Genomic DNA, 25040 nt, shown 5'->3' with positions numbered 1-25040 from the left:
TAATAATAATAAAAATAATAATAATGATAACAATAATAATAATAATAATAATAATAATAATAATAATAATAATAATAATAATAATAATAATAATAATAATAATAATAATAATAATAATAATAATAATAATAATAATAATAATAATAATACTAAAAAAATTATTTCAAGAATTAAAAATCGGTCTACAAAAAAAATCAATTTTTGATTTTGATTAAGTTTTGCCTCAACATATGTGATTATGATCTCTAATAACCATTCATAAAGCACAAGGCACTTTTAAGGATCTTGGATTAGGAATAGGTGTTTTTATTCATTTTAATTAAAATTTCGATGCATTTTGGGTCAGATTACGCCAGTATAAATGAGACATATGCGTTTTAGTAGCTAAAGGTTGCAGCTTTCGAAGAGTTTATAACATTCCGAGTGGAAAAGTGTTTTTTTTTTTGTCTGTGCCAGCACCGTTTTTACATATTAAGGTGACCGTGGACAGAAGCCAAGGAAAATAAATGTAAAAGTATTGGTGAAACAATACTTTTTCATATGGTAATAGTATTTGTGAATAGAGAAAAATTGAATTAACATTTGTGTGCTGAAAGGAATACAGTTCAAAGAACAAAATGTAAATATCTATTCAAATCACCTAGCAGAACAGAGTGGACTTATCTCATCTTCATGCTAATTCTGGAGTTAACAAATTGCAATCATGCGACCAAAAGAATATAATGATTGTACCAAAGAAGATAGTTTACTATTTGCCTTCGTTTGGTTCTTGGCATTTTACTTACATTACAAAGTAAAAAGGAAGCTTTTACATTGATGGATTAAGTATAGTAACACGAAATTAGAACAAACTCTGTTGCAATGGCTTTTTGTATTAATTTTAATTTTTGAATATGAAGCTCACATATTCAAAAAACCAACAAATTCTACATTTTCCATTTTGTCGACAACATCATCGTTTTCGGATAGGAAAGCAACCTCACCCAGAGAACAGTCAAGTGGCACTTGACGAGAGGGCTTGATGATAAATCGGCTATTTGCTATATGCTCTGAAATGATTTATCATGCGAATTTGAAGATATAATTTCATATATTGACGAAAATATTTTAGAACTTTACTTATTGATACCACTACAGTTTCTAAATTCTGTGGTATTGTTTTCAACTGGCACTTCTGGCAGTTCTTCCACTGTTTGAACTGATGAGTCCCGCACATACTCACTACCCAAAACACACTCTATCAACGTATTCCATCTATTTTTCTATTGATTTTCGCGAGGCATTTTGAAAAGATTGCAATACTTGAACTGTTTGTTTATTTTTTGCATTCCATAGCGACGGTAAATACGACAACAGGGTTGCAGATAACTTGGAGGGGAAGCAGTGTTTGAAATGGAAATTAGGCAAATGTTATCGTTTTTTTTATAAATATTGAAATTTTAGATGGTGACGTACAAAAGTAGTTTTGATCTGTAATTTTAACTATATTAATGTGCGACTAATTGAAAATATTGCCATTTTTAGTGCATTGCAAGGTTTTTTTCTCTAATTTTGTATGGCAACCGATTGTGTAAATGAGGATCATTTTACTACAACTAATAAATTATTTTTGATATTCACTCAAGTGCAACTGATTCATGCTGTTACAAAAGCGTATGTTTTAGCAACTATTTGTTGTCACTTTCTACATTAAAGTCTCAAAAATAGTATATTTAAGTGCTGAATTCTCGGTATAAAACTCATACAAAGTCGTTAAACTGCACGCTGCATTGTTCGAAAAAAAGAACTCCTTTCATATGTGTAATCGCATTAACAGAATCCAGCTCACTGACCTAACAAAATATCTCCCCCCAGACACGCTGAATCCGGATCTTCAAATGTACTGGGAAAATAGCATGGTCCAGCCGTACTTCGAAAACACCACCAAGCGGGAGTTGACGGCCATAGCCGGGCAGACGTGTCAGCTCCACTGCCGAGTCAAAAGTCTGGGTGACCGAGCGGTGAGCACCTATTTTAGTCCGGTTCATTTGACCGGAACTGAGGGACAGGCCTGGCTAATCATTCTGTTTCTTTGATGTTCGATTTTCCGATCCCACGCAGGTATCCTGGATACGGAAACGTGATTTACATATCCTTACCGTTGGGATACTGACGTACACCAACGATCAGCGCTTCCAATCGCTCCACACCGACGGCAGCGATGAATGGACGTTACGCATAACGTCTCCCCAGGCTCGGGACTCCGGAGTGTACGAGTGCCAGGTTTCGACTGAACCGAAAATTAGTCAATCCTTCCGATTGAACGTAGTCGGTGAGTAGAATAAATCAACTGGTGGATTCGGTGCGTTGTTAAATATTCAAAAGCCAAATTAAATTACGTTACACACAAACTCTGAAGATCCGATTTGGCACGGAATAGAATCGCTAATAAATGTCTCCGACCGCCTACTGTAGCCCCACTACACTAAATAATCATTTTTTCTATCCCTTTCTCATCTCTTCCCGGGCAGTTTCGAAAGCCAAAATTTTAGGAAACACCGAACTGTTCGTGAAAAGTGGCAGTGACATTAATTTGACCTGCGTCGCACTGCAATCGCCACAGCCGCCTTCGTTCATTTACTGGTACAAGGGCGGTCGAGTGATCAATTATTCACAACGGGGTGGCATCAGTGTCCTAACCGAGCAGCAAACCCGGACCAGTCGGCTAGTGATAGCACGTGCATCCCCCTCGGACTCCGGGAACTACACTTGCTCACCGAGTAATTCCGGTAAGTACATCAAAGACTTCGCAGATTGTTGGTTGGACGGTTTCGGTCCCCGGATGGTTTCGACTACGACTACGAAGGCACGTGCCCCGACCGACCGACCGACTGGGACTGGGACTGGGACTGGGACTAGGACTAGGACTCGGTTCCGGTTGCGGGTAAGCGCCCATTAAGCTTTTTCTCTCTCATCCCCGGTACCCAGGTTACAGCTAATTTTGGGCAGGGTTTATTCGGGATAACGATGACCGGCACGAACCGAGAAAGCACATAATCGGAACGTTGCATTTCCTGTGAAGTATCATTCCGTTTCAATTTATCACGTAACTTGCAAAAAGTCAGTGAGGCTCTATAATTGGAATTTTACCTTCGACTGCTTTACGTAAGCTCGTATCGTATCGTTGACCTTGTTATCCAACCAAAATCCTCTCCCGTCCGTCGTCTCTGCTTTGAAATATAATTCAAAATATATTACTCTCATAATTCATGTATCGACTATTCTGTTAAAACGACGGATAAATTGATTGCAATGCAATGCGAGCCGAAAGTTTTCAATCGGAATGAATAATTCATGTTTAATCAAACTAATCAACTTGCTGATAATCCGTTTTGTTTCCCAATAGTTCCGTTCGACTTTGTTCTTATCAAATCTTATTTTCAAATCAATCTAGTTCGATCTATCAGATCAGAACCGTAATTCTAATTAATTTATTTCTCGGTTTGACTTTGATTCCTCTCGTCTCCCGATAACAGTTTGGGCTCTCAAGTTGAAGCCTCCAGCCTAGCCTCTAAACCTAATTAGATAATTAAGTTTTAATAATCCCATAATTAAAGCCAGTGAAGAATCAGTTCGAAAAGCTAAATGTCTAATCCATAGACCCATTATTGATGACAATCGCCGACCACTCATATGTTGAAAATCTATTCTTCGACTGTGGCTATTTCCCGCATATCCCGGAATTACATGGTGATAAGCATTAACGATGTGAAAATAATGTCACTCAGTGTTCTCGAAAATGGCTGAACCGATTATCACAAACTTAGATTCAAATGAAAGGTCTCATGGTCTCATAGCCTGCTATTATATTTCATCCAGATCCGACTTCCGGTTCCTAAGATAAAAAATTATATGAAACAAAAGAATGGAAAAATGCACTTTTTTCAGAGATGGCTTAACAAATTTTTACCAGATGAGATTCAAATGGAAGGCCTCATGGTCCCATAGCCTGCTATTGAATTCTATTTGGATCTAACTCTCGGTTGCGGAGTTACAGGGTGATATGTAAAAATTAGAGGAAAAATGTGCATTCAACTTTCTCGGAAATGGCTTAACCGATTTTCACAAACTAAGATTCAAATGAAAGGTCTGAAAGTTTCCTAAAAATTTCTAGAACATTTTACACGCATTTGACTTTTGATTCAGGAACTAATCCCTGAAAAGTGGAAAATAAGCAATTTCCTTAATATTATTTTACGAACAATAGTCAAAAACAGGTACCAATGAACAATACTTTTTGTTTGCAGAAATTGTTGTTTTGTATACACCCAAACCTCCATTTACGAACACTTTTTATACGTTACCTCTTTTTACGTACCTCTTTTTACGAACCAAATCCCAAATAACGTAATCTTTTTTTACGAACCTACTTCGTATGTTAAAAAGAGGTTTTGTCATTCATCGAAAGCGATTTCCGACTCCATGGAAACTTCTACAATATGGGCATTTTTGGAACGGGTTTAAAGAGTAGATTCCGGAAAATGATTTTTTTTTTCATAAATACGTTTATTTCTTAAGGCAATTTACATAAGTTTTTCTTCGCCGTATCATCACTTTTACATATAACTCTTAACCTAATATAATACTAATATAGTCACAGCGATTTGAGTTTAATAAAACATATTCCTCTTATATTTTAAATATCATATTAGCTATTTCGTTATTTATTATTAAATCTACTTAAGAACATTATTTGAACCAAGCGATTAACTGCTATAAATTATAAGATAAGCTTAAATTTTTATACATTTTGTTGTTGATTTCGTAACCTATTTTGAGTTTGTTTGTATCAGCACATCATTTTTATTAAAATTTTGCTATTGGATGAACTAATGGACGCAGTAGGAGTCAGAACTGACCCTCAAAAGGGTCAATTATTGAATTGAAACTTCAATTGTCTTTATGAAATGATAAATAAGTTTCATGTGAGAAAGGTCACGACAAGCAAGAATGTCTCGAACTGGGACATTGGATAGTCTACCTTGGGTACGCAGGGAATTTATTAGTTGAGATCTGACATCACGATACTCCACGCATGTCCAAACGACATGATCAATATCGCGATAGCCTTTGCCACAAGCACAATGATTAGTTTCGGAAAGTCCAATTCGAAGGAGATGTGCATCTAACGTGTAGGGATTGGACATGAGTCTGGACATCAAACGAATGAAGTCCCTACTCACATCCAGCCCCTTGAACCATGCCTTTGTCGAAATTTTAGGAATAATTGAGTGCATCCACCGACCCAGATCATCTCTATCCCAAGAAGCTTGCCAGCTGGCAAGTGTTCTTTGGCGAGTCGCGCTATAAAATTCGTTGAAAGCAATCGGTCGCTCATAAATTTCACCTTCAATAGCACCACGTTTGGCAAAACTATCGGCTCTTTCATTGCCTGGAATGGAGCAATGAGCCGGGACCCAGACTATTGTGATTTGATAATTATTATTCAATATGTCGTTCAGACACTGTTTTATTTTGCCCAAGAAAAACGGTTCTATTCCGGAAAATGATGTTTGAGGTATTTTGGAAATCCAAGATGGCGACTTCCGGTTTGTTGATATTCCTTGAAAATCCTTACAATATGGATATTTTCGGAACGGAATTGATGAGTAGATATCAGAAAACGATGTTTGAGGTGGTTCTGACATCCAATATGATGACTTCCGGTTTCTTGATATTCCCTGAAAACCTTTACATAATGGGTATTTTCAGAACGGGATTGATGAGTAGATGTCAGAAAACGATGTTTGAGGTAGTTTTGAAAGTCAAGATGGCGACTTCCGATTTGTTGATATTCCTTGAAAATGGACATGGACATTTTCGGAACGGTATAGTGTTTTAAAGGAATACCAAGTTAAAGGAAAATGGCAAAAGCTTTCAAAAGATACTAATAAACCGGAAGTCACTGTTTTGCATTTCAAAACCACCTCAAATATAATTTTCCGACGTCTACTTTTGAATCTCTTTCCGAAAGTACTCATATTGTAAGGTGTTTCAAGCAATATCAACAAATCGGAAGTTACCATCTTGGATTTAAGAACCACCTCAAAAATCGTTTTCTGACAACTACTCATAAATCCCGTTCCGAAAATACCCATATTCTAAGGGTTTTCAAGGAATATCAAGAAACCGGAAGTAGCCATCTTGGATCTAAGAACCAATTCAAACATCGTTTTCCGACATCTACTCATCAATTCCGTTCCGAAAATACCCATATTGTTAGGGGTTTTAGGCAATCTCAATAAACCGCCATCTTGGATTTTGAAACGAGCTCAAACATCATTTTCTTGCACTTACTCTTCACATCCGTTCCGAAAATAAACATATGATGCGTGGTTTCCACAATAATCACACAAAACTTTTTTTACGAACCAAATCCCAAATAACGTAAAATTTTTTTACGAACTACCTCTTTTTACGAACCCCCGTTTAGTTAGTAAATGGAGGTTTCGGTGTACATATAAACTTAGTTGGGCACTACTGGTCAATCTATTTCCTTTTCCGGAAATACCGAAAATAGTGAAGAGAAAAAGGTAAAACTCCAAAAATAGTTTTCTACTCGATTTCTCTGCCATTCATGAACCGGTTATACAAATCTTAGTTTAAATTAAAGCTCACATTGTCTCAAAAACTACTGTGAAATTTCATCCGGATCCCACCTCTGGTTCCGCAGTTACAGGCAGTGATGGCATTTCACCACAGTGATACACGCTGGTGTAAGATTTTTGTCTATACAGGGGATGCAAGAAGCAAACATCACACAAAGAGGAAAGTGCACTTCTTCTCGAATGTCGAATAGACAGAATATGAGTGTGTGCTTGTGGTTAAAGCAGCTGTCGCGAGTGAAACACATTCTCTTCGCATGATTTGCTCTCACGCGCTCTCATTTGGCCTTGCTATGACAATCTACTTCGCAGCAAGGAAAAACTAAATTTTAACGATAAATTGCGCTTTTGCGAACCGTGCAATAGAGTCCTCACAGACGTGTGCACATTTTGGAGAAAATATCTTCATCCACCTCAGAGAATTTCAGAGCTCTGCTCTAGCAATTTTGTGTGATCCAGTGCTAGAGTTGACAATACAACACGTGCAACGTGGAAGAAGAAAACACAACACGATCGATGTTCTATTTCATATACGCTATAAAGAGAACTTAACGTTTACGGATGTCTGCTACTGATGTATGACATTGGTAAAAGACGGTGCAGCGGTTCATGATAAGTGCAACCGAAAGAATAAAAAAATGCCAATGAATTGAAATTTATTTAATAAAATAAAAATACATCGGAATTTCAAGCTTTGCGATTTAAATGCAGTTGGCACATCTGGTAGTGCAGTAATAGTTTGCCGGTGGTCTAGTAATGTCATTTATAACAATAACAATAATCTTACTTCATGTTTTAGCTGCTGATTCATGCTGTTTAGCTTAACTTTCATATGTTAAAGTTTCAGAAACGCATGTTCGTTTCGTTTGTTAGATTTTGAATAATTGGTTCAATGAAAATAGACCATGAGATTATAAGTCTAGGTTTAACTAGGTTCAAAACTGTTCCAGTTCTTAGGTCATATTTTTGCTGCAAACGAACCAACACCTGAATCCGCTTTCGGAAGTTATAAACATATTATTAATTTTAGTATTGATTAACACAGGACAGTTTCTCTATTTTATTGTTTTCTCGTCCTACAATCAACGGTGTATTATGTGATTCATTAAAGCCAACGTAGTGAACAATGATTGTAAATGGTTTCGAATGCATCGAATTAGAGAAAAGAGATGAATATGAGTGCGATTATTTGGAGATGGTTGATTTAGTTTTCGCACAATAAATTCAGATCAACGCTACCAATTTAGAGTAAAAACATTTTCTTCTAATTCTACTATGATTTTTCACATGAATTCACCCTTTTTTATAAGAAATCGTTAAAAATATGAAGTAATTGAAAATATTCCTGCCGATTTGACAGTTCTTACTGAAAGGATTATCTTTAAACCAGCAGCGCCTCTACATTTCATTGTGCCAATAGACTTTGAATTTGTGAGTTGCCTTTACTCAAATTCATAAACTGGAATTATATGTCAAAATTTGAGTATGGATTTGAGTAAAATTTACTAAGGTCATGAGTTCTCTCGCATTAATTTATACATTAGAGAAAGCGTTGAGTTTACAAACATTTAAGTGAAAAAAATACTTCTAGCAGTTCAGTGCATTTTCTTTATCGGAATATTCTTATCGAATTTAAGAATGCAAGAATACCCCGTTTTCCATTACCGTTTTCAGATCCGGCTTTTGAAATCATGAATCATCAATCATAGATGTGTTCAGTAGTAATTTTGTGGTTTCAATTATGCTAAGTGAGAGATCCTACATAAAGATAACTAAATCGTTCAATTTTGACTCCAATGCGGTCAAATTGAACGGTTTTCAATCACTTTTTTGCCCTTCCTATTTAAAAGAAAGAAGAATGATTTTAATTAGGGAATCCTTTTATATAAACATTAACGAAAAAGAATTTATTTATTTTGAGTGGAAAAAACTCAAATTTTGAAGAAAATATTTATTCCTTATTTTGAGTAAAATACACTCAAGTTCAAAGTACGTGCACTTTTTAATGAATTTGAGTGGTGTATCACTCAATTTTGAGTTATGTTCAATGAGAGTGTTGGCTTCGGTTGACATCGGTAGTACGGATTTTCAGTATAAGTAGGCGGAAAATGCGTTAGTGAATAATTTTCAATGAATTTTCATGAAAACTGTTGACAATTTTCCACATTGCTAGAATCATTTTCCCGGTTTATGTAATATAATCGACAGCATGATTTAAATGTGATAATCTGCGCTCTGATCATCGTTTTCTTAAATTGGCGGCGTGTCAAAATTATCGGTGACGACGGCGTGGCACGGCGGCGCACAGGTCTAGTTTGTAGGCTTATAAACTTAATTTCGGCAGCAATTGTTCCTAAAAAAAATTCAACAACTCTTGCTTTTATTAAAACTCACGGCTCCTGTAAAATTTCATCCGGATCCAACTTCCGGTTCCGTAATTATAGAGCGATATCAAGTCAAAACATTCGAACCGTCATCTAAAATGACGATACAAAACCGTTACACACCGGTACGTGCACGCACGGAAGAAGAGAACACAACACACCTTTTATTTCAGAGTATCAAACTTATCCGGCTTCCGGTTCAGGAAATTGACTAGTGTAAAAATTTGAATCTTCGATCTTCAGATAAAGCGTGACCGTTTTTCAGAAACTTAGGACTTATGGTCCCATACAAAACTATAGCATTTCATCCGGATACGACTCTCGGTACCGGAATTACAGGGTGAAGAGTGGTAAAAAAGGGAAAGTAAACTCATGAAAAAGCACAGATTTTGTAGCAACGAATGACAAAAAATGCAGTGTTTCATTCCAGATGAAAAGTTTGTAATGTAATCCATGTATGTGATTCAATAGTATCACGGATCAGTCATCATAGTAGTGGCAAAAACTGCGAATTATTTCCGAAATATGTATTCGTCTTTTTCCTAAATTGTCGATTTTCAATATGGAACGGGCAGTGTATCTGATAAAATTATATTGTTTCAGAATATTTCACACATAGTGTCCTGTCTGTTTTTCTGTAGTTATATCTTGATATGAGAAACTTTCAGTTTCCTTAAAAACACTGCGAAAAAAATGAATACCTCTGATAAAAGAAACTAGTGTCTTTTGCAACAGCTTCCCCAAACAATTTAAAATTTTCTCTGAAGGTATATTTTAAGGAGTGTATTGAAAATAATCTATCCACAAATTTTTCTTTCAAATTATGATAAAAAACGATATTTTACTCAAACTAAAAATGGATCCTTTATTGTACAAGGTTAAACTTGTGCATAATGAAAACCGGATGAAGTTTAAGTTATTCCTTCATGATTTTTCGAACTTTTGATCGAACGATCTTCATCAAGTTTCCGACAAGTGTTGCGTCGCACTTTTTGGACGCTTGAGCCCAACTTTTTTTTAACTCCTGCATGTTCCCAGCTGCCTTACCAGTCTTCTTGGAGACACTCGTCACGATTGCCCAGTAACGTTCGATGGGTCGAAGCTGAGGGCAAGTTCAGGAATCAGGAATCAGAACAAATCGGCTCAGATGGCACGTTCCCCTTATTATGTGAAGATTTGTGCCTAGCCATTAATTTGCATATCATCATTTTCCTGTATCAAAGGAGAAAGGAAAAATAAGGAATATAAGGAAAGGTAAGGGTTGGAAAAGGGAGAAAGGAAATTGACGACACAAAAGCAGAAGTAAATTCTGCACCCGGTCAGGATGCTGAACAGTCTGCTAGAAAATACAGAATTTACAGCAGAAGTAAATTCAATACCTCTGAGAGATAACTAACAGTCTGCTTTGAAAGCCTATCAATAGGTTGTTATTTTTGTTTGAGCCTTTTCTGATGAACAGCTCGCACGAAAATTCTCTGAAACCCGTAATTCACACAAAATTTCTTCTTCTCAAGAAAACCAAGAGAGCAGCCATCAATACTGCAGAAAAACAAGCGCTTTTCTGCAATAACCGGACCAGCTTTTAAAATCTTCCATCGAAGAAACTGAATCTCTGGGTTCTGGAGTTGCAATCGCTTCAAAAGATCGACATCAGCCAGTTTCTCCTCTGAGTCCCAAGGAACAGAGAGGCTAATCCGATTTTGATGCAAATTGTATGGTTCTATAACGAACCTATTTTCGCCAGCCTGTTCGTTTATCAGTCCCAGCTTGTGTTTGAGCCAGTCACTGCTTTCCTGATTCTCCGGGGAGAACCAGACGATGCCGTATCTGAGCCCATGCCACTCGAAGCTGGGAATAAAAAAACAAAGGTGGCGTCGAAACACTTATTTAGATCTCTAATTAAATCGTTTTTCAGTTCCTCATTGAACATTCCGTTTAACAAACGGATTTGAAAACGATCAGTTTTTTTCCGGGGACTACTTCTCCAGACGGAAAATACTGTTCTCGGAGGAGTTTTTCTTGCGAAGTCGCTTATTTCGGTTTCGCAGAAAATTTTTCCCATTGCCATTGTTCACATTTTGCTTTTTATCAGTAGCAAACAATGCATTGGATGGAGTATCACTCGTATTTTGAGCACTCTCAGGAACGCTTCCTCCAACATCCATAATCTGGTCGTTTCGAGATTCCATCTCGGAAACAACCGAATCTTGGCTGCCAGAAGCTGCAGAGTTTGAGTGCTCAGGTGTCTGAGTGAAGTTCGTAGCCATTTTCGAGAAAGCAAAGGAAAATCGGTTACGAAATTCTACAATCAAAGTAGCTTGCGTTGAGATATACAACATTTCGCGATGGCGATTTGAAGTAAATCAAAGATCCAAGGACGCTATCTAAGAGCGTCAATGGTACTTTCTAATACTACACCCTGTTATAAGGGAGCAAACGAAGAGAGAAGATTATTACATACAACACTTTCCAAAAGGCACTTGTGTTTAAGGTGGACACTAATAAGGGCGGTGGTCACTCCAAGACAACCACCACAACAGTCCACTCCGAGACAGCCAGTAGTGTGACCCTTGTCATGTAAAATAACATTTTTACGAACACTATCTCCATAGAGATGTGTCATTTGTCTAGCAGAATGTTCCATTAGTGGATTGATATTTTTCTCAACGAAATTTATAACCCTTTTCCGCAAGCCATAGTGAGGCGACGCTAAATCCGGCCAAAACAGTGGCGGTGTACTATGCTTCTTTATGAAGGCAGCAATCTCTTTTGGAGACGCTCAGGTCGATATATTACTGCATTTATAGTTCCGGTAGTGTAAAAAATGGTTGACATCAAACCACAGGAACATATTGCTTGCCATACCAGTACCTTTCGACAGAATTTCACCACTGAATCGACCTGTTCGCATTGCTCATCCTCCCCAACGACGACAGTAAAGTATTGTGGACTTGAAAGGGTTTTTGAGTCCTCCTTTACATAAGTCTCATCGTCCATCAAAACACATGCATCCGGACACTGCAAAAGACGCGAATACAATTTCCGGGCCCTTGTGGCTGCTCGCTTCTTCTGTTCTACACTTTGTTTCGAGATTTTCTGCTTCTTGTAGATCTTCAGGTGATTTCGTCTCTTGATACGCTGGATCATTCCGACACTCGTTCCTGTTTTTTTGGCCAAATCACGTATTGATATTGGTTTGTTCTTCATGATTAGAGATACCACTTTCTGATCCAGTTGCGGGTTGGAAGATCCGGGTTTTCTGCCTCTTCCTGGTAGCAAATCCATAGAATAGTGATCCCCAAACTTATAAATGATGGTTGTAACACTGGCATGATGAATTCCAAACCGTTTCACCAATTTTCGCATAGTAAAGGGTGATTTTTTAAGAGCTTGAGAACTTTTTTAAACAATAAAACGCATAAAATTTGCAAAATCTCATCGGTTCTTTATTTTAAACGTTAGATTGGTACATGACATTTACTTTTTGAAGATAATTTCATTTAAATGTTGACCGCGGCTGCGTCTTAGGTGGTCCATTCGGAAAGTCCAATTTTGGGCAACTTTTTCGAGCATTTCGGCCGGAATAGCCCGAATTTCTTCGGAAATGTTGTCTTCCAAAGCTGGAATAGTTACTGGCTTATTTCTGTAGACTTTAGACTTGACGTAGCCCCACAAAAAATAGTCTAAAGGCGTCAAATCGCATGATCTTGGTGGCCAACTTACCGGTCCATTTCTTGAGATGAATTGTTCTCCGAAGTTTTCCCTCAAAATGGCCATAGAATCGCGAGCTGTGTGGCATGTAGCGCCATCTTGTTGAAACCACATGTCAACCAAGTTCAGTTCTTCCATTTTTGGCAACAAAAAGTTTGTTAGCATCGAACGATAGCGATCGCCATTCACTGTAACGTTGCGTCCAACAGCATCTTTGAAAAAATACGGTCCAATGATTCCACCAGCGTACAAACCACACCAAACAGTGCATTTTTCGGGATGCATGGGCAGTTCTTGAACGGCTTCTGGTTGCTCTTCACTCCAAATGCGGCAATTTTGCTTATTTACGTAGCCATTCAACCAGAAATGAGCCTCATCGCTGAACAAAATTTGTCGATAAAAAAGCGGATTTTCCGAATGGACCACCTAAGACGCAGCCGCGGTCAACATTTAAATGAAATTATCTTCAAAAAGTAAATGTCATGTACCAATCTAACGTTTAAAATAAAGAACCGATGAGATTTTGCAAATTTTATGCGTTTTATTGTTTAAAAAAGTTCTCAAGCTCTTAAAAAATCACCCTTTAATACCGTTCTCACTTAGTCATGTGCCCAGAACCTTAATTTTCACTTCCTTTTCAATACGCGACATTTTGAAAACGCAGAATTTCAACCGCACTAATAAGTAAACAAACGAAAGCTGATAGCCAAACGCACAGCATGCTGTGATCTGAGCATAATAAACCATCACAAATACATGCGTACAACACAAATGTATGTGGATAGCTTATTTTCGATACACTTCTTACATGCTAGGCCGGTTATAGTTTTTGGGTGTATTGAGGAACGCAACATAAACCACCACGCGTCTGCATACATTTTCAGAATGGTGTAAGCGCATGGTAGCTTACCTATTTTTTCCACAAACATACCCAACGAATAGTCATCCCACACGTACCGATTGCAAATAGTAATCGTAATCCTTACAAGACTGTCGAATGATTCTAGGCAGAAAATTAGATTTAAAAATAAGGGTTCTATGATCCCCAAAGCAACAAAGTGTACCCGTGATAATACCTTTTGATATGGAAAAGGATGGGAAAGTAAGCTGAAATTTCAATCTACTGCTGCCGTGACGAAGCTCCGACATCAAAGATAATCCTTTACAGTTCCATTTTCATCAGACTACACTGATGTGATTCGGCACAAAATACCAATCTCCTTCCACTGCTGCACTCAGATAACCGATGTGACGTGAGGTCTCCATCTGGCGATCCGGGCATGCATCAGAATCTGCCGGTGACGGTGACGCGTAGGCTCATGTTTAAAATAAGTTACGATTTGTTTCCAAATGTTATGCACACATTAAGCACCATTTATACTAGGAAGCAAGAGAATTGGAACTGAGGCTCATTGACACTGGCTATCCACCAGTCCACCTACAGACACACCCACACAACAACCATCCAGCACGTTCCAACCAGAGTCCTTTACCATATAACAACGATCGTCTAATGGTTTTCGAAAGGGAGACTGATTGCTAGCCTTCGTTTGGGCACGACCTCCGCTCGGAGCTGACCAACTGGTGCTTATTCACGTACCCGGTGCGGACGCGAAACACTCCGAGTGGGGTGTACCAAATGGACGCCGATTTATCGCCTCTTTAGCCATTTGCAGGCAAACCGGTGCTGATACTGGCTGGCTGGTTGGCTGGCTGGCAGGTTGGTGTCTCACACAATCCCACACTGCACTGCCAGCACCGAAAAGTACGTGTGCTCTGGGAAAAACCGGTTCCGTACTGCATCATCTAATGTCGAGTAGGAAGAGAGCACACCGACAGATTCGAGCGTGAAAATGGCACCGGCTCTGGCCATCCCGATTCCAACTACCTCAGGTCATTTTTGAAACTATTTTAAGTAATCCCGAAGTACGTTTCGGACGTGCTGAACTAAATTTGATGTGATAACTACGTTCCGAACCAACCGAGCTGCATTACGACTGAATTAAGTGGTTGGGTTTTCGGTTGTAGAATAATGCAGTGCCAAGTTGTCTGATTAGTTTTAATAGTAAACAAGGTGGTGTTTTGAGAAGCGTCGAATTGACAGCTGTCGGCAACCGATACCCTGGGCTGGTCGATGTTGTGAATCTAGACGGTAAATTGATGACTGTAGTAGAATAACGTTGATCGGAGTCATCGGAGGGTTGAATCATTTCCGTTGTGGATTCAGTCAATTACTCGTCAGCAACGTCATGGTATGAAAATCCAGTATTGAAACATCTCCAGTAGTGCTGTTCACATAAGAGATGGTCGTGTTTCGAGTATTTACACTCGTAACTCAACCCGACAGGTTGACAGGTAAAAACCCGGTTGGGTTTAATTGGGAAAAAAATATTTATCAGATCAGGAAAACAAAGTTTTCGGGTTCGAATCGGGTACGGGTCAAGATTTTTCTAACATTAAAAATTCCTCACTTTTCACGACACGGGGCCGGGTTGTAATTGAAACATGCAAAACTAGCCGCGTAACCTTTTTCTGTTGTAATTTTGGACGACTGCAACTCATTTTGTATTCTAATGGATTTAAATAATTTAACTACCAATCGATTCGAAAACATTGAACTTAAACATGAGTGGCAACATCATTTCAGTTTTTCAATTGTATAGCATTGAAAAATCGGTTTGAATTGATCTATGAGCCAATCACAGCATTCCATAATGATGTCATCCTCTTGATTCCTCTAACACGGACGACGATTTGCTGATCGCTGCTTAACACCTCGCATCTCATTCGGTAGCAGTTCTGCATCGATCGGTGTAGGGAGGATTACAAATTATTTACGTAAACGTCAAATGAAACAGCTGGTGTTGATCTAAATAATGGTTTTCCAAACAAGCTATTCTTGATGAGGAATTTGATAAATAAAAACGAGAGTTTTTATCACTTAACGCAACTACCACAAATGAAACGTAACGCATAGCTTCTGTTCTATGTGTTCAATGCGGCAAGCCGTTAGTTTGCAGAGGGAAGTGCACTCACTGGATTTCAAAATCATCTGCTTAGCTGATGCGACGAAGAGTTGGTTTATTTTTTGGTTTGATGGCTCTTGTAATATTATCAAAATGGTTTATTTTTCAATCTTAAAATTGCGAAAAATTCCCCGGCAATTGAATTATTTGCTTAAGCAAATCATTGAGATACCTTGTATCAATGTTCGGTTTTCCTCCACCAATACTATTTTATTTTCAAGATATGAAACGTTTACAGTGGTCTTGAACGTGGACATAACCCACACAAAGATCGTTGAAGATCTAGATTCAATTAAAATACAACATCAAAAACATTCTTTGGTAAAATTCCAATTTAATTACTTCCTAATAAATGTTTGGCGTAATAGATCTTTGGCGACGTCAGAGGGTTTAACAAGGCATTTAAAAAGCAGCGATCAATCCGCTCGTCATCGCATCGATCAGAAAAAAGTTTGATACAACCTGGTCAGGTCTCCTGGGTGGATACCCCAACATGATCCAGTTACTGTGCGAAGAAAACTGATTCTCTGCTGGCATTTTTGTTACAGATACCTAATGTGACATCCTCCGGTACTTTTGGAGTCGAACCAGACCCTGAGATATTTAAATGTGAAGACCTAAGCTATGGTTTCACCCCTTAGTTGAAGCTGTAGTTGTGCTGGTTCTCGCCTTCATAAAAATACATACTAGCTCGGTTTTCTACGTAGAGAACTCGATACCCATTTGAAGAGCCCATGTTGACAAGTTGTCGAGGGTATCTTGTAATGGTCCTTGAAGATCGACAGCTTTGGGTCCTATAATAGACACAACGCTGTCGTCGGCATATTGTATAAAAGGGGGCTTAAGCATAAGCCCTAAGACCCATGTAACTGAATCGTATTGTTGGCAAATCATCATGCGCGAAATACAATAGATTATACAAAAAGTTATTCAAAATTGGTGAAACGCCATGCTGATGCAACTTCTTAGATAGGATGTTCATGGAAACTGAGTCAAAAGCCTCCTTGATGTCTAGGAAAACTGACGCCATTTGTTCTTTACGAGCAAGTTTAATTTGAATTACTGTTGAGAGCAACGCAAAATAATCGTTCGTTCCTTTGCTCCTGCGGAAACCAAATTGTGCATCTGAAAGTAAGCCATTAGTCTCGTCAATTGTCTAGACGAAACAGAATCATTTTTTCGAACAATTTCCGAATACAGGATAGCATAGCAATCGACCGATACAAATTGTGATCGGAGGCTGGTTTCCCAGGTTTTTGAATGCTAATAACTCTTACTTGTCTCCAGTCATGTGGGAGAATATTATCCTCAAGAAGCTTATTGAATACATTCAAATAACGTCTTTTTGCAGAGTCAGGCAAATTTTTCAACAAGTTGAATTTGATTTTGTCTAACCCCGGAGCTTTATTGTTACACGACAAGAGCGCAAGTGAGAACTCTACCATCGAAAAAGGAAATCCGAGGAAAAATTTATATCTTTAATTTGGCATTAAATAATTATATGATTATTGTAAAAAAATTTCAATTTCAATTTTTCGTACACTTTTCGAAAAAAAAGCCCTGTAATTTTACATTATATTAGATGCACATAAATGGAACGTATAAATTTAAATACAAGAACATTTAATATTGTGTCTGAAATTCCATGACATGAAATTTGTTAAAATAAAAAAAAACTGTTTTAATCCACCTAGTGGTGTAATGATGCCTTTCTCATATTACCTACAACATCAAAAATATTACTGTGGAATTCACAAAAACACATTTAATAGAAATAGGGAAGTTTGTTCGGACTTAACCTAACAAACTCTACAAATCCTATGAAACTGTAAGACTTTTCCTTTGAACCTATAAGTCTGTAAAAATCGATTTGATCATCTTGAAGGAAAGTGAATGAGACCCTTTCGCAGTTTTTTTCAATCACCATTTTCTATTCTTCCAAACCCGGATTCAGATGAACGAAATAGCCGAAGTTGGTTTGTTTGCCAGCAACAAATATGACCTAAAAATTTGAACAGTTTTGAACCTAGTTAAACCTAGACTAACTATCTCATTCTCTATTTCGATTAATTCAATTAAACGAAATCTAAAAAACGCAGCTAACCTACGTTTCTGTCAGTTCTGCATATGTAAGTCAAGCTGAACAGCATGAATCAGCAGCATAAAACATATAGTAAGATTATTGTTTTTATTATTATTACTATTATTATTATTATTATTGACATCACTACACCACCGGCACAGTATTACTGTGAAATTTTCATATTTTTGCCTTTCTCATATAGAATGGTTATGCAATCACTGTGAAAACCGACTTTGTCATATACCATTCGACTCAGTTCGTCGAGTACGCAAAATGTCTGTGTGTGTGTATGTGCGTATGTGTGTATGTAACTTTTCTCGGAGATGGCTAAACCGATTTTCACAAACTTAGATTCAAATGGAAGGTCTTGAGGTCCCATAAAAAATTCGTGAATATTATTTGGATCCGACCTCCGGTTCGAGAGTTATGGGGTAAAATTTGCAAAAAAAAGAAAATATGTGTTCTAACTTTTCTCATAGATGGCGCAACCGATTTTCACAAACTTAGGTTCAAATGAAAGGTCCTGTAGCCCCATGCGTAATTCCTGAATTTCATGCGGATCCGACTTCCGGATCCGGAAATATAGGGTAAAGTGTGTTAAAAATTTTATACCATCACTGAAAACGGGGAAAAACCTTTAAAAAATTTCTAAATCGTCCTCAAATCTTTTCCAATTGATAGTTTTTATCAGTAGACGGTCAAACAAACCGATTTCGGTTATTCTTTAAAAAATCGAAGAAAATTATTTTGAAGAATACCACAGTATTATATATGATAGTATGATTGATATGAGAAAGGCATCATTACACCACTAGGTGGATTAAAACAGGTTTTTTCAAATAAATTTGAATTCATTGACATTTGTTTATTCTTTCGGTCATACTGATCATAAAATAGCTATAATTTTTATCAATCGCAACACCGTATTTTACCAATATTACACACTAGTAGCAGACATTTGAAACCGTTTCGATTTCTTAATAGCGTGTACGAAGTAGAACAAATCACGCATCGTTTGTTTTGAGTTTTCTTATTCTTTCGGTGTGGTAGATATTGTCATTCTATATGGCGAACTTCGACTTTCATCGCCCTGTAACTGCGGAACCGGAAGTCGGATCCGGATGAAATTTCACAGTAGCTTTAATTATAATATGAGCATTAATTCAAATCAAGATATAGGATTAAACTTTTGAAGAATTTATCAGACAGTTTTATGGGATTTGTACCTGTTTTTGACCATCGTTTGTGAAAAAATAATCACGAAATTCGTAATTTTTCACCTACCACGCTTTAGCTCCGGAACCGGAAGTCGGATCCGGATAAAATGTTCTAGAAATTATTTAGGAAACTAGAGGGACTTTTCATTTGAATCTTAGTGTGTGAAAATCGGTTGAGCTGTTTCAGAGAAAATTGAATGCACACTTTTTCTCTTATTTTCACATATTACAATGTAACTCCGGAACCGAAAGTCAAATCCAAATGAAATTCAATAGCAGGCTATTAGACTATAATACTTTTGACTTAAATCTTAGTTAGTGAAAATCGGTTCTGCCCTTTTCGAAAAAAGTGAGTGCATATTTTTTCCATTTTTTTGGTGCATATCACCCTGTAACTCCGGAACCGGAAGTCTGATCGGGATGAAAATCAATAGCAGGATATGGGACCAAGAGACCTTTCATTTGAATCTTAGTTTGTGAAAATCGGCTGTGAGTGCATATTTTTGTTACATACACACACACAGACATTTTATCAGTTCGTCGAGTCGAATGGTATATGACATTCGGCTTTCCGAGCCTCGGTTAAAAAATCGATTTTCACAGTGACTGCATAGCCTTTCTATATGAGAAAGGCAAAAACCACTCATAAGCTATTGCCGCGATTTGAACAGAGAATCATTAGACAACTAAAGACTGTCCCAGAAAGTATGGGACGCACTTTGATTTCGCTGTAAATAATTCACAAGTATTAGATATTCAAATTTTATTCGATATACTGATAATATTAGACTACAACAACAGAATATAATTCTCAACATTTGCTACTTAGCCATTGTAGACTAGCTGGCGCACCTTGTTGCGAACGTTCCTCATTAAATTCCGTACAGACTTCTTGGCGACAAGTTTTGACACTTTTTTTTCCAATTTTTTTCGAGCTGTTGAATGGTTTCGTCTGCCGAGACATGTTTCCTAAGATGTGCCTTCGTTAATGCCCAAAATTCCTCAATTGGTCGAAGTTGTGGGCAATTTGGTGGATTTATGTCTTTTGGGACGAAAGTGACATTTTTGGTATTATACTATTCTACCGTTGATTTCGAGTAGTGGTAAGAAGCAAGATCTGGCCAGAAGACAACAGGATCCTTGTGGTTTCGAATCATGGGTAGAAGTCGTTTTTGATACAAATTGCTTGTCAGACCCTAGCTTTCTTACCAAAATTTTTAGACTTCAATCGATGTCTCGGACTGGTTTAACACTTGCCCTTCTCGCACCGTATAATATTGTGGTCCCGGCAAGGATTTGTAATCGAGTTTTACGTAGGTTTCGTCGTCCATGATTATGCAGTTCAAATTTCCAGCAAGAATCGTATTGTACAGCTTTCGAACCCTCGGCCTTGTTGTTTCTGCTTCTTATAGGTTCGAAGATTCAAACGTTCTTTAGCACGAAGAACATTTGACTTCGAAGTGCCCACTTTTTTGGCCACATCCCGAAGTGAAACCTCCTTCTTTTGCTCGAACGCCTTCAGTATACGTTTATCCAACTGAGGGTTAGCAGGACCTTTTTTCGACCCGTTTTCGGTTTATCCTGAAAGGTGTTATCCTCACCGAACTTCCTGATTTAATTTCGCACGGTTTTCTCACTTACTCTTTCCATTTATGCTACCTTTCTCAAAGACAGTCCGCGTTCTGTGCACCATTTGTACACAATTTTTCGACGTTGTTCTTCTGAAAGTCCACGCATTTCGAAACAAACTAATGGAAACGAATAAACAACTGCACAAGTGGTTAGAGAAGAGTGTAAACAACAGGACGGACAGATTCTGAATTATTTCGAAATTTCAGCGGTTTTTGGTTGCGTCCAAACTTTCTGGGACCGTTTTTAAGTACGTCCGTTGATCGACTGATACACAGAAGCACACATTTGCTTAGCTGGTAAAAGGTGCATACAAATTCATACAGTCGCACTTGTTAGGCGAATGTCAGTTACAGTCCAAACCTGTAAAATTCACGCTAATCTAACATAACAAATGAAATTTTTCTTGATTTTACAAATTAACTATTTATAAATTACATCGTATGAAGGATTAAGTCACCTGTAAAATTCATATTTTTTGTGTGTAGTTTCCTAGAGAAATAAAACCCAAATTATCAAATTCCATATATTCTACGAAGTAGTTCCGTGGGAAAAGCAGGAGTCCGTAAATATGTGTCAGAGTTGGAAATATTCACATGAAATCTCCATTTATGAACGAAAGCATAATTATAAACATTAGCTTTAGAATCCTAAGTAGTGTCTTATAATTCATTGCCAATTTTTCAAATTGAAGTCCATTGATAGGTAAATTAGATTGGGTCGTGTCTCGCACACTGCTCTGTAGTTTTTTTTATCGGTTTCGGGTTTGGAAAAAAATATCATTCGCTGGTTCAGGTCGGATAAAATTTTTATTTTCGATCGTGAAGGGGTCGGGTATAAGATTTTTTTAAAAAAAGAGCACATAGAAATAAAATCAGATTTTAAAAACTTACAACTCAAACAATTTTGTTTCACTTACTGATATTATTTTACCAATTGCATGAAAATTTTTCTACGAATCAATTTGAATAGATAAAGTTAGGTATTTGTAATCGTATATGATTGCAGTTTTGATAAATACATCTTTGCATGCTGAAAATCTAAGACGCTATGCTGGTTTACTAGATTTCCTTAACGGAGACGATTCTAATTCTGTTTTGAAGGAGTAAGCGAAATAAAAGTGTGAAAGCACCGTTCTGGTTGGTCATTCGAAACAGAAGCGAAATTGAGAAAACAATCGAATCTATAAATGCAATCTCATTTAAAATATGTCAGAGAAAGGTTGTTGGATGTATGTTTTCTGTGGTTATACTATGATGTGCGGTTGATGTTAATTTACCGAATTAGTCGTGAAAAATAAGTCACGCGGTGAAATCCAAAATAATCTAAACAAGGACATTATTGTTGCTATTATACACAAAAAGCGAACATGTCCTTTCATTAGAAGAGACCCTAGCAATCCCTTTTCACATCGCTGCCTGCAGTGTTTGAAAATAATTCAACGTGATCTTCAACCAACAGACGTTGAAAGCCGATTTTGTACTAGACGAATGCTTCTGGCCCCCGTCACAAAAGAATCGGTTTTCCGTCAGCGCAGTCACTGGTGACGAAAAAAGGATCCACCAGCTGAAGAAAATAATGAAAAACACCTGACGGTGATTCAACTTCAAGAGTTAAGCTGAGTATTCATGGAAAAAGGCTCGAATGGGAGAAGCTAGGAGTCTCTGATTCGAAGTTGTTTCTGCTACTCGAACTACCAAGCGCTTTCTAAGCCTGTATTTATTGAAAGAGAATCTCTCGTAATACGATTGAACAGTAGTTGAATATTTGTACTGTTTTCTGTTTTATTTTATACACAGCAAATTGTTTCAAGCCATTATAAATTTAAATTGAAAATTAACATGATATTAAATTGAATAACTTACTTGTCAAACCCGTCTCAAAAACACAAAAATCTCAGTTGTATAAAGATTCGGAAGAATACCCTCAACCCGACTTTAAGTATTCAACAATATAAATTATTGATATTCACTCGCCAAACGTGGACAAAAATTATGTATAATTTCTTCAAAAGTCGAAAGTGAAGTATTGCATCATGCCAAAGGGTTTAAACTGAAGCAATGAAAAATTTCACAATAGACGAGATAATCAATTATAAGAAAAATCTTGGTAATAAATTGAACTAACTATGTCTGTTTTACTAGTAAACAAAAAATGTAAACCCACTACACTCAACCACTGAAAATATTCCGTATTTCTATGTGTCAGTTTTGTTCGATACGCATTGTGCGATGATTCGTTCAGTTCATGCGGTTGAAATTTTGCGCGTCTTATTTTGGTACTGAATTTCACCTTAATGCTTGTTCATACCAAACATTTTAGAAAACTTCCATTTTGAGTTATTTGTTATTTGAGTTATTACTACTGAAAATTTCATCATAAATTGCTGATCATATATCCGATGGTATGGAGAAAAACACATGTTACTGCGTTAAATACAACAAGAGATATTCGCAATTAAGTTCTACCCATTCTTGAACAAGGTAAATTTTGGGTAACTAACATTCGACTCATTCGACCACGTTAAGCTTGTACGTGATAGACCTGAATAAAAAAAATCATTGTATTTACTAAGAGACATTCATGCGAAATTCATATAGAATCTGGCCCGGGAATTCGGGCCCTTCTTTCGAAATCTGAAACAGAAACGAAAAATAAGTTTGAGAAATATTATGGCACTTTTGGTCCTGTTGATTACATCGTGAAATAGAGGTTTTGAGAGTTACGTGATGGTCAAAACTCCACTGCCGATAATGCACGCAGCGGCAGGCCCTACGAAGTAGGCCAGAGTTAAAACCATATAAAATGGAGGATGTAAAACAGTAGTTCAGTGTTTGAAGCTATATACGTCAAGAAGCTGTTTGAGGCCTACCTGCGTCAACGCCTGAGTAAAATTACTATGGAATTTTTTTGTTCCCATTATAAAGGCTTTAATCTTAAGGTATTTCACTTTTTCGAGATGGAAAAACTTTCTGACGTTATGTGCGGGGTTGGGATTCTAACCCAGGCGGGTTGCGTGAAAGGCATACCCATCACGCTATACCCGTCCCCAATATGGAAAAATGTTCCGATTTAACGAAGTGTTTCACTCGATATTATCGTTGGGAAGCGTTACGTTGAGTTAAAGAAGCTAGAAAGCGTTGCATACGATAATTTTCTTAAATTGAGGGTTACAAATCATATGAATTATTTTGTGAAAATTATGATGTTCAAAAACCGTTACAAGGGTTAGATTCATGTGGTACACGAGCTACGACGCGATACGTTTAAGGAAGTTATAAGTGTTACGAAGTGTTATATATGTCGCTCTTTTGTGAGTTATAGTGGTTACGAAGCGGTACATGGGTTCCTTTCAGTAAGTTACAGACGTTACGAAGCGTTCCATGCGTTACAGCGCCTATATTTACGAAGCATTACATGTTATCACGTTGCGAAGCGGTACATTCGTTACTTTTTAGTACGTTATGGGCGTTACGGAGTGCTACGAAGCGTTACTTTTTTGTAAGTTATAGGCGTAACGCAGCGTTACATGCCTTACTTTTTAAAAGGTAAAATCGTTACGAAGTATTACAAGCGTTACTTTTTTTGTAAGTTATAAGCGTTACATGCGTTACTGTATTGTACTTTGTAGGCGTTACGAAGCGTTACTTTTCCAAAAGTTATAGACATTACGAAGCGTTAAATGCGTTACATTTTTGAAATTATAAGCGTTACTTTTTCATGAGTCATCGATCTTACGAAGCGTTACTTGCGTTTCTCTTTTGTGAGTCATAAGTGTTACGAAGTGTAACTTTTTTATTAGTCATAGGCGTAACGAAGCGTTACATGCGTTTCCTTTTGGTAAGTTATAGGCGTTGCGAAGCATTACATGTATTACTTTTTTGTAAGTTATAGGCGTAACGCAGCGTTACATGCCTTGCTTTTTGTGAGCTATAGGAGTTACGAGGCTTTACATGCGTTACTTTTTAAAAGTTCATATCGTTACGAAGCTTTACAAGCGTTATTTTTTTGTAAATTGTAGGCGTGACGAAGCATTGCTTTTCTGAAAGTTATAGACATTACGAAGAGTTACATGCGTTACCTTTTTGAAATCGTAAGCGTTACGAACCGTTACTGGTTTTACTTTTTCGTGATTTAACGACGTTACGAAGCGTTACTTGCGTTTCTTTTTTATGAGTCATAAGTGTTAAGAAGTGCTACTTTTTTATTAGTCATAGGCGTTACGAAGTGTTACATGCGTTACCTTTTTGGTAAGTTATAGGCGTTGCGAAGCGTTCCATGTGTTACTTTTTTATGAGCTATAGGCGTTACGAAATGTTACTTGCGTTACTTTTTTATTAGTTATC

General features: G+C 37.3%; 1 protein-coding gene across 2 annotated transcripts in view; it reads left to right on the top strand.

Moving 5' to 3' along the window:
• The window catches only part of LOC131432778 (cell adhesion molecule DSCAM-like), a 189992-nt gene that overhangs the window by 93126 nt on the left and 71826 nt on the right, over positions 1–25040 (top strand). For both annotated transcript variants that reach the window (XM_058599283.1, XM_058599281.1), the window contains exons 4-6: positions 1855–2000; positions 2101–2311; positions 2511–2768. In XM_058599283.1, the coding sequence (XP_058455266.1) occupies positions 1855–2000; positions 2101–2311; positions 2511–2768 (615 nt within the window). The remainder of the gene's footprint in view (positions 1–1854; positions 2001–2100; positions 2312–2510; positions 2769–25040) is intronic.

The sequence above is a fragment of the Malaya genurostris genome, chromosome 2 (genome assembly GCF_030247185.1).
Source record: "Malaya genurostris strain Urasoe2022 chromosome 2, Malgen_1.1, whole genome shotgun sequence".
NCBI lineage: Eukaryota > Metazoa > Arthropoda > Insecta > Diptera > Culicidae > Malaya > Malaya genurostris.
Note: the sequence above shows the minus strand (reverse complement) of the source record. Positions and strands in the feature narration are given on the sequence as shown.